This window comes from Juglans regia, chromosome 14, assembly GCF_001411555.2.
Source record: "Juglans regia cultivar Chandler chromosome 14, Walnut 2.0, whole genome shotgun sequence".
Taxonomy (NCBI): domain Eukaryota; kingdom Viridiplantae; phylum Streptophyta; class Magnoliopsida; order Fagales; family Juglandaceae; genus Juglans; species Juglans regia.
The window spans coordinates 20,205,495-20,218,030 of NC_049914.1; the positions used below are offsets into that span (position 1 = coordinate 20,205,495).

Genomic DNA, 12,536 nt, shown 5'->3' on the forward strand with positions numbered 1-12,536 from the left:
GAAATATATGTATTTTAAACGATGAATAATAAAAAGAGTTTGCTTACATGATAAAAATTAAAGTAAAAGAAAATGAGAGAGTAAATAAAATAACAATAAAAAAAAAATTTACAAGATGAACAGTATTCTCTACATGTAGCGGGTAACTGTAGTTAATTGTATTTTACAATTCCTTTTACATAATCGGATAGAGCTTTTTTTTAGAGCAATTCTTCAAATAATTTACATATTTTGTATAATACAAAAGTCATTTTAGAGTGCTCTTATATATATTTTTATATAAATTATATGCATCTAAATTCATGTACAGAGCATGGTCTGCTAAAAACTGTCACTTTTCTTCTTCTATATATAATGCCCATTTCCCCTGTGAAATCTCTTGCTAAAATTCCCTCAAAAGGTTGGATCATCTTCTTGCTTTCTTATCAGCTAGAGTAGTTTACCGTGCCCCCCCTTCCTTATCCTCCTCCGGAAGCCTCTCATCATTCGAGGACATGAGTGCCAAGCACTGCGGCCACCACCACCGCGGCCACCACCACGATGAGCGTTACAAGCTCAACCGCCGTATACTCTGCGGCATTATCGTCTTCATTGTCCTCGTCCTCTTCGTCATCTTCCTCGTCTGGGCCATCCTCCACCCCACCAAGCCTCGCTTCATCCTCCAGGACGCCACCGTCTACGCCTTCAATGTCTCCACCTCCCCTCCCTTCACCATCTCCACCAGCATGCAGGTAACCGTATCCTCCAGAAACCGCATGGATCGGGTCGGAATCTACTACCAGAAGCTCAACATATACGCCACCTACCGGAGCCAGCAGGTCACTCTCCAGACGCTTCTTCCTCCGACGTACCAGGGTCACAAGGAGGTTTCGGTGTGGTCGCCTTTCTTGTATGGGAACTCGGTGCCGATATGGCCGAGATTAATGGAGGCTCTGCAGCAGGACCAGAACATTGGCTCGGTGCTTTTCAAGATCAAGATTGATGGGACTATCAAGTGGAAGGTGGGCACGTGGTTCTCCGGCAGGTATCACTTGCACGTCAACTGTCCGGCGTATATTAAATTCGGTGACCGGAATAATGGGTTTCCCGTTGGCCCGGTGATGAAGTTTCAGCTGGTGCAAGGATGCAATGTTGACGTTTAAGCCAGTAATCTGCTGTTAGTTCTTGCCTCCCTAAAGAGTCTAGTCCTCTATGGTTTTTTTGTTTTCTTCTTCTTCTTATCTTCGTCCTTGGTTTGCAATTTATCATGACTTCTTTGTGATCATTAAGAGAAATAATTTCTTTTTTAAGAAAAAAGAGGGAAAAAAAGGTTCTAATTTTACATGAATACTAGTTTTGGGTTATCGCCAAGGTGCCTTCTTTGTCAGTTTTCTGTCGGAAAATACATGAGGAAATACAAATATCCGGTTGCATTACGTACGTCTTGAATTAAAGAGAGTCGAGAAGTGATATAAGAGTCATGTGTTATGTTAATGGATGTAATTAAAGATGATAAAATTTTAATGTCTATTCATAATACGTGTCGACAAAGATATATATATGTGATCGAAGATGACACAAGAAGTCTAAATTTTATGTTGTCCAATCAAAACCTACAATTGATATGTTAATGCCACTACTATTATATAAACATGAAACATGTGAAACCTTTAAGATTTTATTTTGTAGTAATGTTAAATACAGTCATGTATTGTGCAAGCGTTACGTATTTTTTTTTTTTTTAAAAGTATGATTTATTATTAAAAAATTAATATTTTCATGTTAGTCTAATATAATTTACTCACTTTTTATAAAAGGAGTACACGGTACTTACGTATTTTATAATTATAAATATAATTTCTCTTTATTTTGTCGGGTATAATATTGGTGCATGTCATTTAGAGATCAAAACTTTTTTCCTCGAAATTAAGTTAGTAATTGGGTAAGTACACATGAATTTCTTTGTGAACCTTTCGATTAAACCTTTTTTTAATTAATTAATTAAGCAATTAATTAATTATAAAAATGACATGAATCCCTAGGCAGATTTGTAAGCAATTATTAATGAAGCATATCATGCATTGTGCAGCTGATCAAGACAAAGTAGTCCCTTACCGTTGGGGGAGGTTGGACAGCTTGTTGAAATTCCTCCCTTGGTAGTTTGATTGCTGCTGAAGCAATGTTCATTTAAACCAATGTTTTTCAACCTCCAATACAAACAATAAACTTTAACTTTGTAGCATATCTTTTGGGTCGTGTCCGTACGTGTGAGATTCAGCACTACTTTCGAGCTTAAGTTAATATTAATTCATGATTGTCAACCACAGTCTGGAGTACTTTGTATATCCTTTCCTTACATCTCGGGCCATTGTGCAGATAATGTAGTCTGTATATGATATTTTATAGTAAAAAAAAAAATTACTATCTAATATACCATATGAAATAACGTGAGTCTGTAAATTTATTTTTATATGATTTCTCTATAAACCAAGTATTTTTCTGTTAAAAAAAAATAATTTCCCAGCATCAACTAGCAATAGAAAGTATTGGTTATGTTTAATCTGGTTGCTTTTGTGTTGTATGGAACAATTTTAGTTTTTGGAATGAATATCAACTACTTGTTGAGAAAAAAAAAAAAAAAAACTATCAATAAAAAGTATTGGTACTACTTCCACTTTTTTTTTATCTTTAAATTTTTTTTAAATATAATTGTATTGGGTTCACAACAAGTTGTATATATATATATATATATATGCATGGACACTCATACATGTACCACTTGTAAGTAGTATTCTTTAGAATTTATTCAAGTTCCTCGAGCCAAATCCATAGAGAGAGAGAGAGATTTTGGGTTGAATGAGTAAGGTTACGTTTGGTTGCAAGATTAAGTTGAGTTCAGTCTAATTTTAAACTGAATCTAACATCTAAATACACAATTTTTAAATTATTAAACTCATCTCAACTCAAAACCTTCTTACACGTGAGACATATAATTTTTTTCAACTTAACACATCTTTTTACATGGTACCTACAACATTTTTCAACTTTTTATAAAAAGTATATTTTATCATTCAAATACATTTTAAACTCAGTTTAGATAGATTCCACGTAACTTTCTCCCTTCACTACTCAACTCATTATTATTTATAAAAAATTGAATTCAACTCAGCTCAACTCAATTCAACATTCAAACGCAGTCTAAATATGAGTGATGTTAGGTGGGATGTATATGCAGAAAGTACATCACATGAGTCATGAAATGGTTGAAAAAGGCATTATTGTTAAGCATGACTTTAAAGCTAGCTCATTGTTCAGATACAGTAAAGGAGTTGGAGTAAGGTGAATCATAGTGATGATGATCTATAAATGTTGGCCGGGGTTATACACGATATGCACACGTGATTCTAAAAAGAAGATCGATGTTGGGTGGAGGGATTAACTACTCCTACCTACTTCTACTTTTACCATTAATTCCTCATTCATATTATTAGGATTTCACCTTCTCATCTCAGTTGTAACGAGCCTTTCACCTTCTCATCTGAATCTCTGATTGTGCATTTCACCTCACCTCACCTGCCCTGCCCTCCCCCACTTATTATTATTATATATGTCATGAACTGGCAGGACAGTACCCAATTAAATTAATCATGTCATTCAATATCTACACATTCCAAATGGAAGAGTCATAAGTCTATTGCCCCGTACAAATATTTATTATTCGCTAATTATAAATTTCAAATAGATAAATCTCGCACAGATTTTTTATAAAAAAAATATACCCCGCTAAAAAAGAATAGATTTTTTTTTTACTTTTTCATAGTATAGTCCTTTTTTTTTTTATAAAATAACTCCACTAAACTTGTTTATTTAAAACTTTTACAAATTTTTGCTTTATTTATAGAAAAATACTTTAGCTAAAAAAATTTTCGTACTAAGAGCACTCTCCTTGGATTGTACAAATGCAAATAAAGTGAGAAGTTTGGCTAATAGAGCATAAAAATGTGTTGCATTGGATTATACAAATGTAAATAAAAATGACTTTTAACTACAGTAAAATAAGTCCTTGGGTCATATTTAGTGTTTACTATATCTAAACCAAAAGCATTAAAAAATTATTTCTTCCCTCGTAAACACACTCTCTCTCTCTCTTTGCACTTTGATTGCCTGGGAAGCAAAGTAATTAGTGTAAAAATTATTTTTGAATTTTCAGAAATTACATTGTTTTAGGGAATAATTTTCTAAAACCAATTTTTTAAAACCAACAATGTTCACCTCTATCTTCTTTTTCTCCAATTTCCTTTCAAAAGGCTACCTCCCTCATGCATTTTTTACTTATTAATTAGGATTTTTACTGTTTGTATCTACCAATTATATGTTAATTATAATTAAGATTTTTACAATTTGTCTCTATCTTCTTTTGTTAGGATTTTTATCATTTGTCTCTACTAATCATATGTTAATTATAATTTGATCATATAATTGGTAGAATTGTAAAATATTAAAAAACAATTAGGAAAACATATTATTAAATTATTAATATTTGATTATTATTTTGACTAATAGATAGATAATCCAATGTGAAAATAGATTTTTAATAGAATAACCAAATGTAAAATCATAAAATATTATGCAAATTATGATTTTACATTTGCATAATCCAGCTCTTAATATTCATATATACCCATATACCATTCACATCTTTTGGGTTAGAGCTTTTGATGTAGTTTTTATGGGCTCAGCTTGGGCGACAGAAATTCCTGCAAACCAAACCCATGGACTGAATGGGTTCGGCTTTGCTTCGGTTTTCACATGAACTGGTTTGCACCGATATTTAAATGGGCAAAAGACACGTCTAAAACATTTTTCAATTAGTTATATATATATATATATATAGTTTTGTATTATTAATTTATATTTATTTCAACTTATATGTAATGTGATGTATCAAGTTATTTTATTCTTGTAATGCATATTATTTTATAAATCGGTGCATCTTTGGCCACGATGCAGTGTAATATGATTTTTACCAATTCTATGGTGAACTACATCGCATTGAATTAAATTTCCAAAATTCTAAACCCTGAAACATGAATTATAAACTCTTAACAATTCTAATGCTAATTATTTTTAAGACAACTTTTAATACTATTCTAGCTGCCATGCCAAGAGGCCGCTAGAATATGCCAGCTAGTTGTAGAAATTGACCGAATGAAAAAAACTACTTTGCCTTTCAATTTGACCGCTCAAGTTGACTGCTTGACAAAAAAAAATTATTATCATTTTTATTTAGTGATTAAGGAAGTGATTTTAAGTGTATTGGTGTATTCTTTTATTTTTTAAAAATATTTAAATATATTAAAAAAATATGAATAGAAAAATGAAAAAAAAAATTACAAAAACAACTAGTGGTCAAAGTGAGCGGGCTACTCTAAACGGTAGAGTAGCCTGACTCTTATTGACCAAAATCCAATACCGGCTGCCGAAACCTTGTGGCCGGTAGCCACCATTAATTATATATATATATATAATTATAAGTTTTAGTGGCATGTAGGTGAGTCTATTTTAAGAGTAATGTTAGGGACAAATTTCGAATATACAAGTCTTGTGCAAGTTTTTTTTAAAATAGTGGACACATCATGAAAAATTGTGTTTTTCACACTTTTTCATGATGTGATCCATTTTTTTATAAAAGATATGCACGAGACTCATACATTTGAGACTTGTATATCTTATTATTTTTATTTTAATTACGATGAAAATATTGACGTGACAACTTTTAGTTGGAGGGTATAAAGGCTCTTTTACACACATTCTGATTTAAAATTTTTCTTTTATGAATTTAATTAATTGAGTAAATCTTATAACCGGTCCGTCCAACATATCCAAAATAATAGCCCTCCAATATCTGAATGACACGTAGGTTTCACAAATTAATTTTAGCGTGGACGCATTCAGGGGATTGAAGTTTGCTCCCCTCTCCCCTCTTTCACATAATCGCTGGACAACGTTCTAGCACGACAAGGTGAAACGCACTGCTTCGCCTCCCTCTCGCACCTCACCCGCGACGGTCAATCGAGAGTCAACAGACCTCTCCCTAGACCAAAACCTTGAAGCCACCTGATTTTCTTGACTCCTGTCTCTCTCAAAGGCGAGACACTTTACCAGCTGTCATCAATGACGACATAGCCCTCAAACACGCCAAATTCCTAAATTCCTCTGTGATATCTGTTTTGTCGTTAGCTTCTATTCGATTTGAATTACCAACTACTATAGTAAATGTAGCTTTTGTTTTGAACGTGAAGATGAGGGTCCCACTTTTAATTACCAATTGCTATAGGCAATGTGTGAATGACTTTTAAAGATGCTCTCTATTTTTTTCTCTTGGATACTTGACTTGAATTTTCTGCAGTGTTGAATTCTTGGCATTCTTGAAATTTGAGTAATCTTTTACTAGTCACATAGCTTTGCTTTGTTCGTTGCTTGGAATTTCTTGTTATCAATTATTATAGGCGTAGTTGGCGACTGGGATGGTGGGCGACGGACTAGTGGCGGCAAAACTTATGGTCTAGGTGTAGGCAACGGATGGTGCGAAATCAATGTGGGTGAAGGACTGAGACGATGGAACTGATGCACAACGGAAGTGGTGTCATGCGACGGTGCAAAAAGACAGAAATTTAAGGGGGCTATTGGCGACGGAAAGCTTCAGCGAAATGGGGCGTATTCTGCTTTTGTGAGATACAATGTAGTGTGTTTGGGCTATTGTTATTTTGGTGAAATTTCTGATGTGGCAGATGCAGAGACGGAGGTTGTTATACCCACAATTTCGGTTGGACCGCCTCAAAGCGGAACTGTAATTAATTATATACTATAAAACGCGCACCAATGTGCAGACATACATTTTCTTAATTTTAAATTATTAAATCTGGTCAAATGAAGGAGAATGGTCTAAGTTCTGTGAATATCTATGCCTTTAAGATCAAATGCAATTTTTTTTTTTTTCAAATGCAAAGTTTGAGGAGCATATATAAAACCACTCAAGGGCTTTAATACAATTAGGTCTTGGGTGTTTTAAGACAGTAAAGTCATTGTGCACTGATTAGGCCTGGTTTGGTTACGGAGTTCGAATGAGATGAGAAGAAATATTTTGTTGAAAGTTGAATAAAATATTGTTATAATATTTTTTTTAATATTATTTTTGTTTTAAAATTTTAAAAAGTTGAATTGTTTATTATATTTTGTATAAGAGTTTGGAAAAGTTATCATGATTATATGAGATGAGATAGTTTGGTTTTGTGTAACCAAACTAGCCCCTAGAAATTGAAATATAAAAATAATAGACATTTTTAGAAAAATTATATATTGAAGATAAATGTATATTATTATTAAAAGTAGGAGAGTGTGACAATATCATAATTTTAAGGATAGAATATGTAGGAGACTGGATTAAATTTAAATTATTATATGAAAAGTATTACATATATAAGTATATTGTAACTATATACTTATGTAATATCTTATAATATACTTATAAATAAAATACCATGAATTTATACAATAATATATGCATAGTTTGTATTTCAAAATAATATGTTATGTAACAAAATAATGGTTTAATCAATTGTAGTTGTCTTGTGTAATACTTTTTTTAATTAATTTCTCAATACAAAAGTAGTAAGGTAATTTATATTGTAAGTAGGATATTATTAAAAGTTTTTATGAAGACTATCTTTGGATGAATAGTTAAAGAGAAATACTTTAGCCATAAAAAGATTACACAAAAGTAAACTCACAAATTGACATTGATTGATGCAATACGTTAGATTGTAAAGTTACTTTTATTGTAAAGTAAATCTAACAGATCATATAAAGTCACATAAACTTGTAGGTTTATTTGTGTATACTCTCTTTATGTATGTAATACTTATCATAATTAAATAGTTAGAATTAATTGTATAGTTAATTTTTTTTATATAAATTAAAAACTAATTTTCCAAAGCAAAAAAACTCAAGCTCAGATTTGAGCTTAATTCGTTCATTTGTTTTTATTCAAATAAGAGTATTCGACTTTTATTCGTGTTCAAATAAGTAGATATGCTAATCGAGTTCAAGTGCTAGCCTTGTTCGAACTCAACTCGGCTCAATTGAAATATAGTCCTAGCTACTAGTAACACAGAAAGCCATAACTATGCAAATGAAACTCAATTGAGAAATAAATTGCGAAACAGATTAATACCAATCTACTATACTCTGGATTACTATAGCATGACAAGCAAGAAGGTGTGCAGCCTCATTGTCTTCTAATATGCTAATATAATCAAGCGCTTAATAATTGTTAAAAACAAATCAACTATGAATAGTATTTTAGATCATTTGTGAATAGTAGTAAATTAAATAGTTTGTGAATAGTAGTAAGATACTAATGAATAATCATAAAATAGTTGAGAATATCTGAAAACAGTTGTGTTCCCCCAAATTACAAGCCCTTAATTAATCTCTTCGATCATTTACATATATATATATATATATATATATATCACCCTAATAACTTAAAAGCATGTATATACATGAACAGTAGTGAATAGTAGCAGCCTTTTTTTTCCTCTTGCTTTTTCTCAGTTCGAATTTTATTCTGTTCTTCTTCTTCGTTCAGTTCCGATTTCCAGTTCAAATTTCCAGTTCAGATTTCCACCCTCAAAATATCTACTCGTTACATACAGATAAATGTAAAATAAATATCTCAACTTTACATATAAGAGATCTGATCTACACATTTCATCACAATCTCAAATTTACAGAACACCAAATTTACAAACAATTCTGAAACTCAAATTCTGAAACTCATCCCGTGCTCTTCAAATTTTTTCCCCCGTTGGTACGATTTTCTCTTCTAATCTCACCTCTAACTTCTCCATTTTGTTTTTCTTTTTCTTTTTTTTTTCTGTTTCTCGCATATTTTTTTCTTCTTTCTCCGTGTGGGTTTCGGTGAGGGACACGGAGGCTGCGCGTGGGGGATTCCGAAGGTGGGTGGGATGGTCGGCGCCTTGAAGGGGACTCGTCGGTGGTGGTCGTGAGCTTCGGTGGCCACGTACGGCGGCGTAACGTGAAAGAAATCGGTTTCACCCATTTCCGTTCGGTTTCCGTGGGGGAGACGGAGATCTGCGCGTGGCCAACTTCGAAGGTGGCTGGGATGGTCGCCGCCTTGAGGAGGACTCCTCGGTGGTGGTCGTGACCTTCGGCGGCCGCGTACGGCGGCGGAATCTCACAAAAATCCGAGAAACCCATTTCGGTTCTCCTTCCACGGAGGACGTCGATGGCTGCGCGTGGGGAAGAGTGGTAGTGCCATGGATGCTCGTCGGCATGAGGGGAACAGGCCGGTGTTGGCGGTGACGATGGCCGGGGCTCGACGGCGGCGGGCAGCGCTGGAGGCGAAGGAGCGGTGCTCTCGAATCGCCTAGGAGAGAGAGAGAATTTACGATTTTCTGCTTTACTTTTAATTTGTCCTATTTATAGGTGTTAAACAATATTAATTTTTTTTTTCTTTACAACTTTACTTTTGTTCTTACTTGAATATTACATTGTTGAATTTTTTATATAGGTTAAACTCCGTGAAGTTGAAAGTGGAAACAATATATCCCAACAACTAGCCACTCATAAAATTATCAAAAGTATGGATTCTTTAACTTTTTAATTTCATACTGTAAATTAATAACTGAATTAATTTATTTTGCTTCTCTGATTTTGGAATTTTTTAAGTCATTTATTTAATATCATTTATTCAATATTTATTCTGTATGAACTTTGAACTGTTTCAAATTATAATTTTGAGTTTATTCTTTTTAAATTATTTCAAATTTTCTATTTATCATTCGTATAATAAATATTTGATAAAAAAATAATAAAAATTAAAAATAATATGGAATGTAGAGTGTTAGAAAGTTGTGAATATTTTTTTATAATAAATACTACTAACCAGTATAAATAGTAACTAACAATGCTACAGTATGTGATATAATAATAAACAGTACTGAACATTACTCATGAACAATAATAAACAATTACAGTAATAAACAGTTCTAAACAGTAAAATAAAGCTCCATGAAATTGAAATTGGAAAAAAAATATCTCAACAACTAGCTGCTTATAAAAATATCAAAAGTATAAATCTTTTAACTTTTTATTTTCATACTGTGAACTAATAATTGAAATAGTTTATTTTTCTTCTCTGATTTTAGAATCTTTTAAATCAATTATTTAATATTATTTATTTAATATTCATTCTGTTTGAACTTTGAGCTGTATTAAATTATAATTTGAAATAAAATTTTATTCCAACATATTTAAATGTTACATCTTATTAGTTACATATGCATGTTTATAGAAAAAAAAAATTGTTATAAAATTACTCATAAAACTCTACCGACAAATTTAGTTCTATATATATGTAAATACTTACATTAATATTTACAGTTTTACCCATATAATTATACATAATCAATTAGTAAAATATTAAAATTTTTAAAAATCGAAAATTTAATTAAATAATTTGATAAAATAGAATAAACATTCAATAAATTTAATATTATGCATAAACTTGTATTTTAAAATATGCTCCAAGAACAAAATGAAATAAAAATGTTATGAATATTGATAATAAAGTTTGTAAATAATAGAGATGTACTTTCCGATTATATATAATTAAATTTCTCAACAACTAGCTGCTTATAAAAATATCAAAAGTATAGATATTTTAACTTTTTATTTTCATATTATAAACTAATAACTGAAATAGTTTATTTTCCTTCTCTGATTTTAGAATCTTTTAAATCATTTATTTAATATCATTTATTCAATATTTATTCTGTTTGAACTTTGAACTGTATTAAATTATAATTTCAAATTAAATGTTATTCCAACATATTTAAATGTTATATCTTATTTTAGTTACATATGCATGTTTATAGAAAAAAAAAATTTTAAAAATTGTTATAAAATTACCCATAAAATTCTACCGACAAATTTAGTTCTATATGTAAATACTTACATCAATATTTACAGTTCTACTCATATAATTATACATAATCAATTAGTAAAATATTGAAATTTTTAAAAATCGAAAATTTAATTAAATAATTTGATAAAATAAAGTACACATTCAATAAAATTAATATTGTGCATAAACTTGTATTTTAAAATATGCTTCAAGAACATAATGAAATAAAAATTTTATGAATATTAATAATAAAGTTTATTAAAATATTTTTAAATTATAATTATATAATTATACTTCTTTTACTATTATTTTACTACTAAGCAAATTTTTTTTCCTTTTGCTATTTATATCTAAATTAAAAACCTCATAATTTATTCTGATTACAGTTTTACCCATATAATTATACATAATCTATTACTAAAATGTTGAAATTATTAAAAATCAAAAATTTAATTAAAGAATTTGACAAAAACTTGAGACAAAAAATATATATAAAAACTTGCAAACAAAATATAACATTTTCATGAATTTCAAAATTTGTTGTTTCCTTTTATTTGTTTAAATATTTAATTTAACTGTAAGTTTTTTATTTCTACTTTCTTCATCAGCAATTCATGCTATAACAATTATATAATTTCTATATCTATTGGTGGTTTATTTCTAATTTTCATTATCTTTTTTTTACAGCTTCGTTAAATTTGCTGAGTTGACTGAGTTTTTTTAGTCTTTTATCAAGACTACCAAGGTAACCAACGATGTTATAAATATATCTTTTTCAATAGGTTGTTTTATTCTGTTGGAATACATACTTAGATTAAAAAAGTTTTTCAATTTGCATCATTATGAGTTTCTCTTTTATCCAGTTATCGAGAAGAATTATTTCATTCCATATATAAATGAAAAGTGGTAAGCTTATATTAATAAATTAGTACAAATTTATCATTATATGATTAATTAATTCTTCGATATTCTTATAACTTTGATTCTTGTTTAAAATGATTCCCAAGGTACTACAAAACATTCTAAGATAAACAATTTATATGAGACTCTTTCTTTAGAAGAAAGAGAACATATACGACAAAAAAAGAAAGAAAAACATCTACAACAAAGGAATTTTACGAATGATACTACTCAACATGAAGAACAATTTTTCTCCCAACCAATCGTTGAGGACGAAACAAATGTGTTGGGAGATCATATAGAATCCGTACACAATAATGAAGAAGTCAGGCCATATTGTACAAAAAGACAACGCACTTTTCGTGCCGAAGCTGGAACCAGTGATATATCCTCCGTTGAACAATTGGATTATAGTTCTAATATTGGTAGTTCTGGAGCACTCTATCAGGAAATAAACACAGTTGAAATTACATCAACAAAATCTCTATTTCGGGGTAAGAAAGATATATAAAATTAAATCGTATTTCTTTTCATTCTTTTCCTTTCTTTTCCTTCTTTTCCTTCTTTACCTCATTTTTATGATTCATTTTTCCTCCATAGGAAATCAACATCAACAATCAGCTGGTCATAGAAAAATATTACAAACAGTGCCATTTGAGGCAACTCT

The 12,536-nt window shown here is 30.6% G+C and overlaps 1 protein-coding gene across 1 annotated transcript; it reads left to right on the top strand.

Moving 5' to 3' along the window:
• The first annotated feature begins 362 nt into the window (after positions 1-362).
• LOC118344473 (NDR1/HIN1-like protein 1) lies at positions 363-1,415 on the top strand. Its single transcript, XM_035685044.1, has one exon. It carries the CDS (start codon positions 495-497, stop codon positions 1,140-1,142), a length of 648 nt encoding a protein of 215 aa, XP_035540937.1. The 5' UTR covers positions 363-494; the 3' UTR covers positions 1,143-1,415.
• Positions 1,416-12,536: the final 11,121 nt, after the last annotated feature.

What these genes read in the sequence shown, in the direction of transcription:
- LOC118344473 (XM_035685044.1), top strand. Translation starts at nt 495, where the DNA reads ATGAGTGCCAAGCACTGCGGCCACCACCACCGCGGCCACCACCACGAT.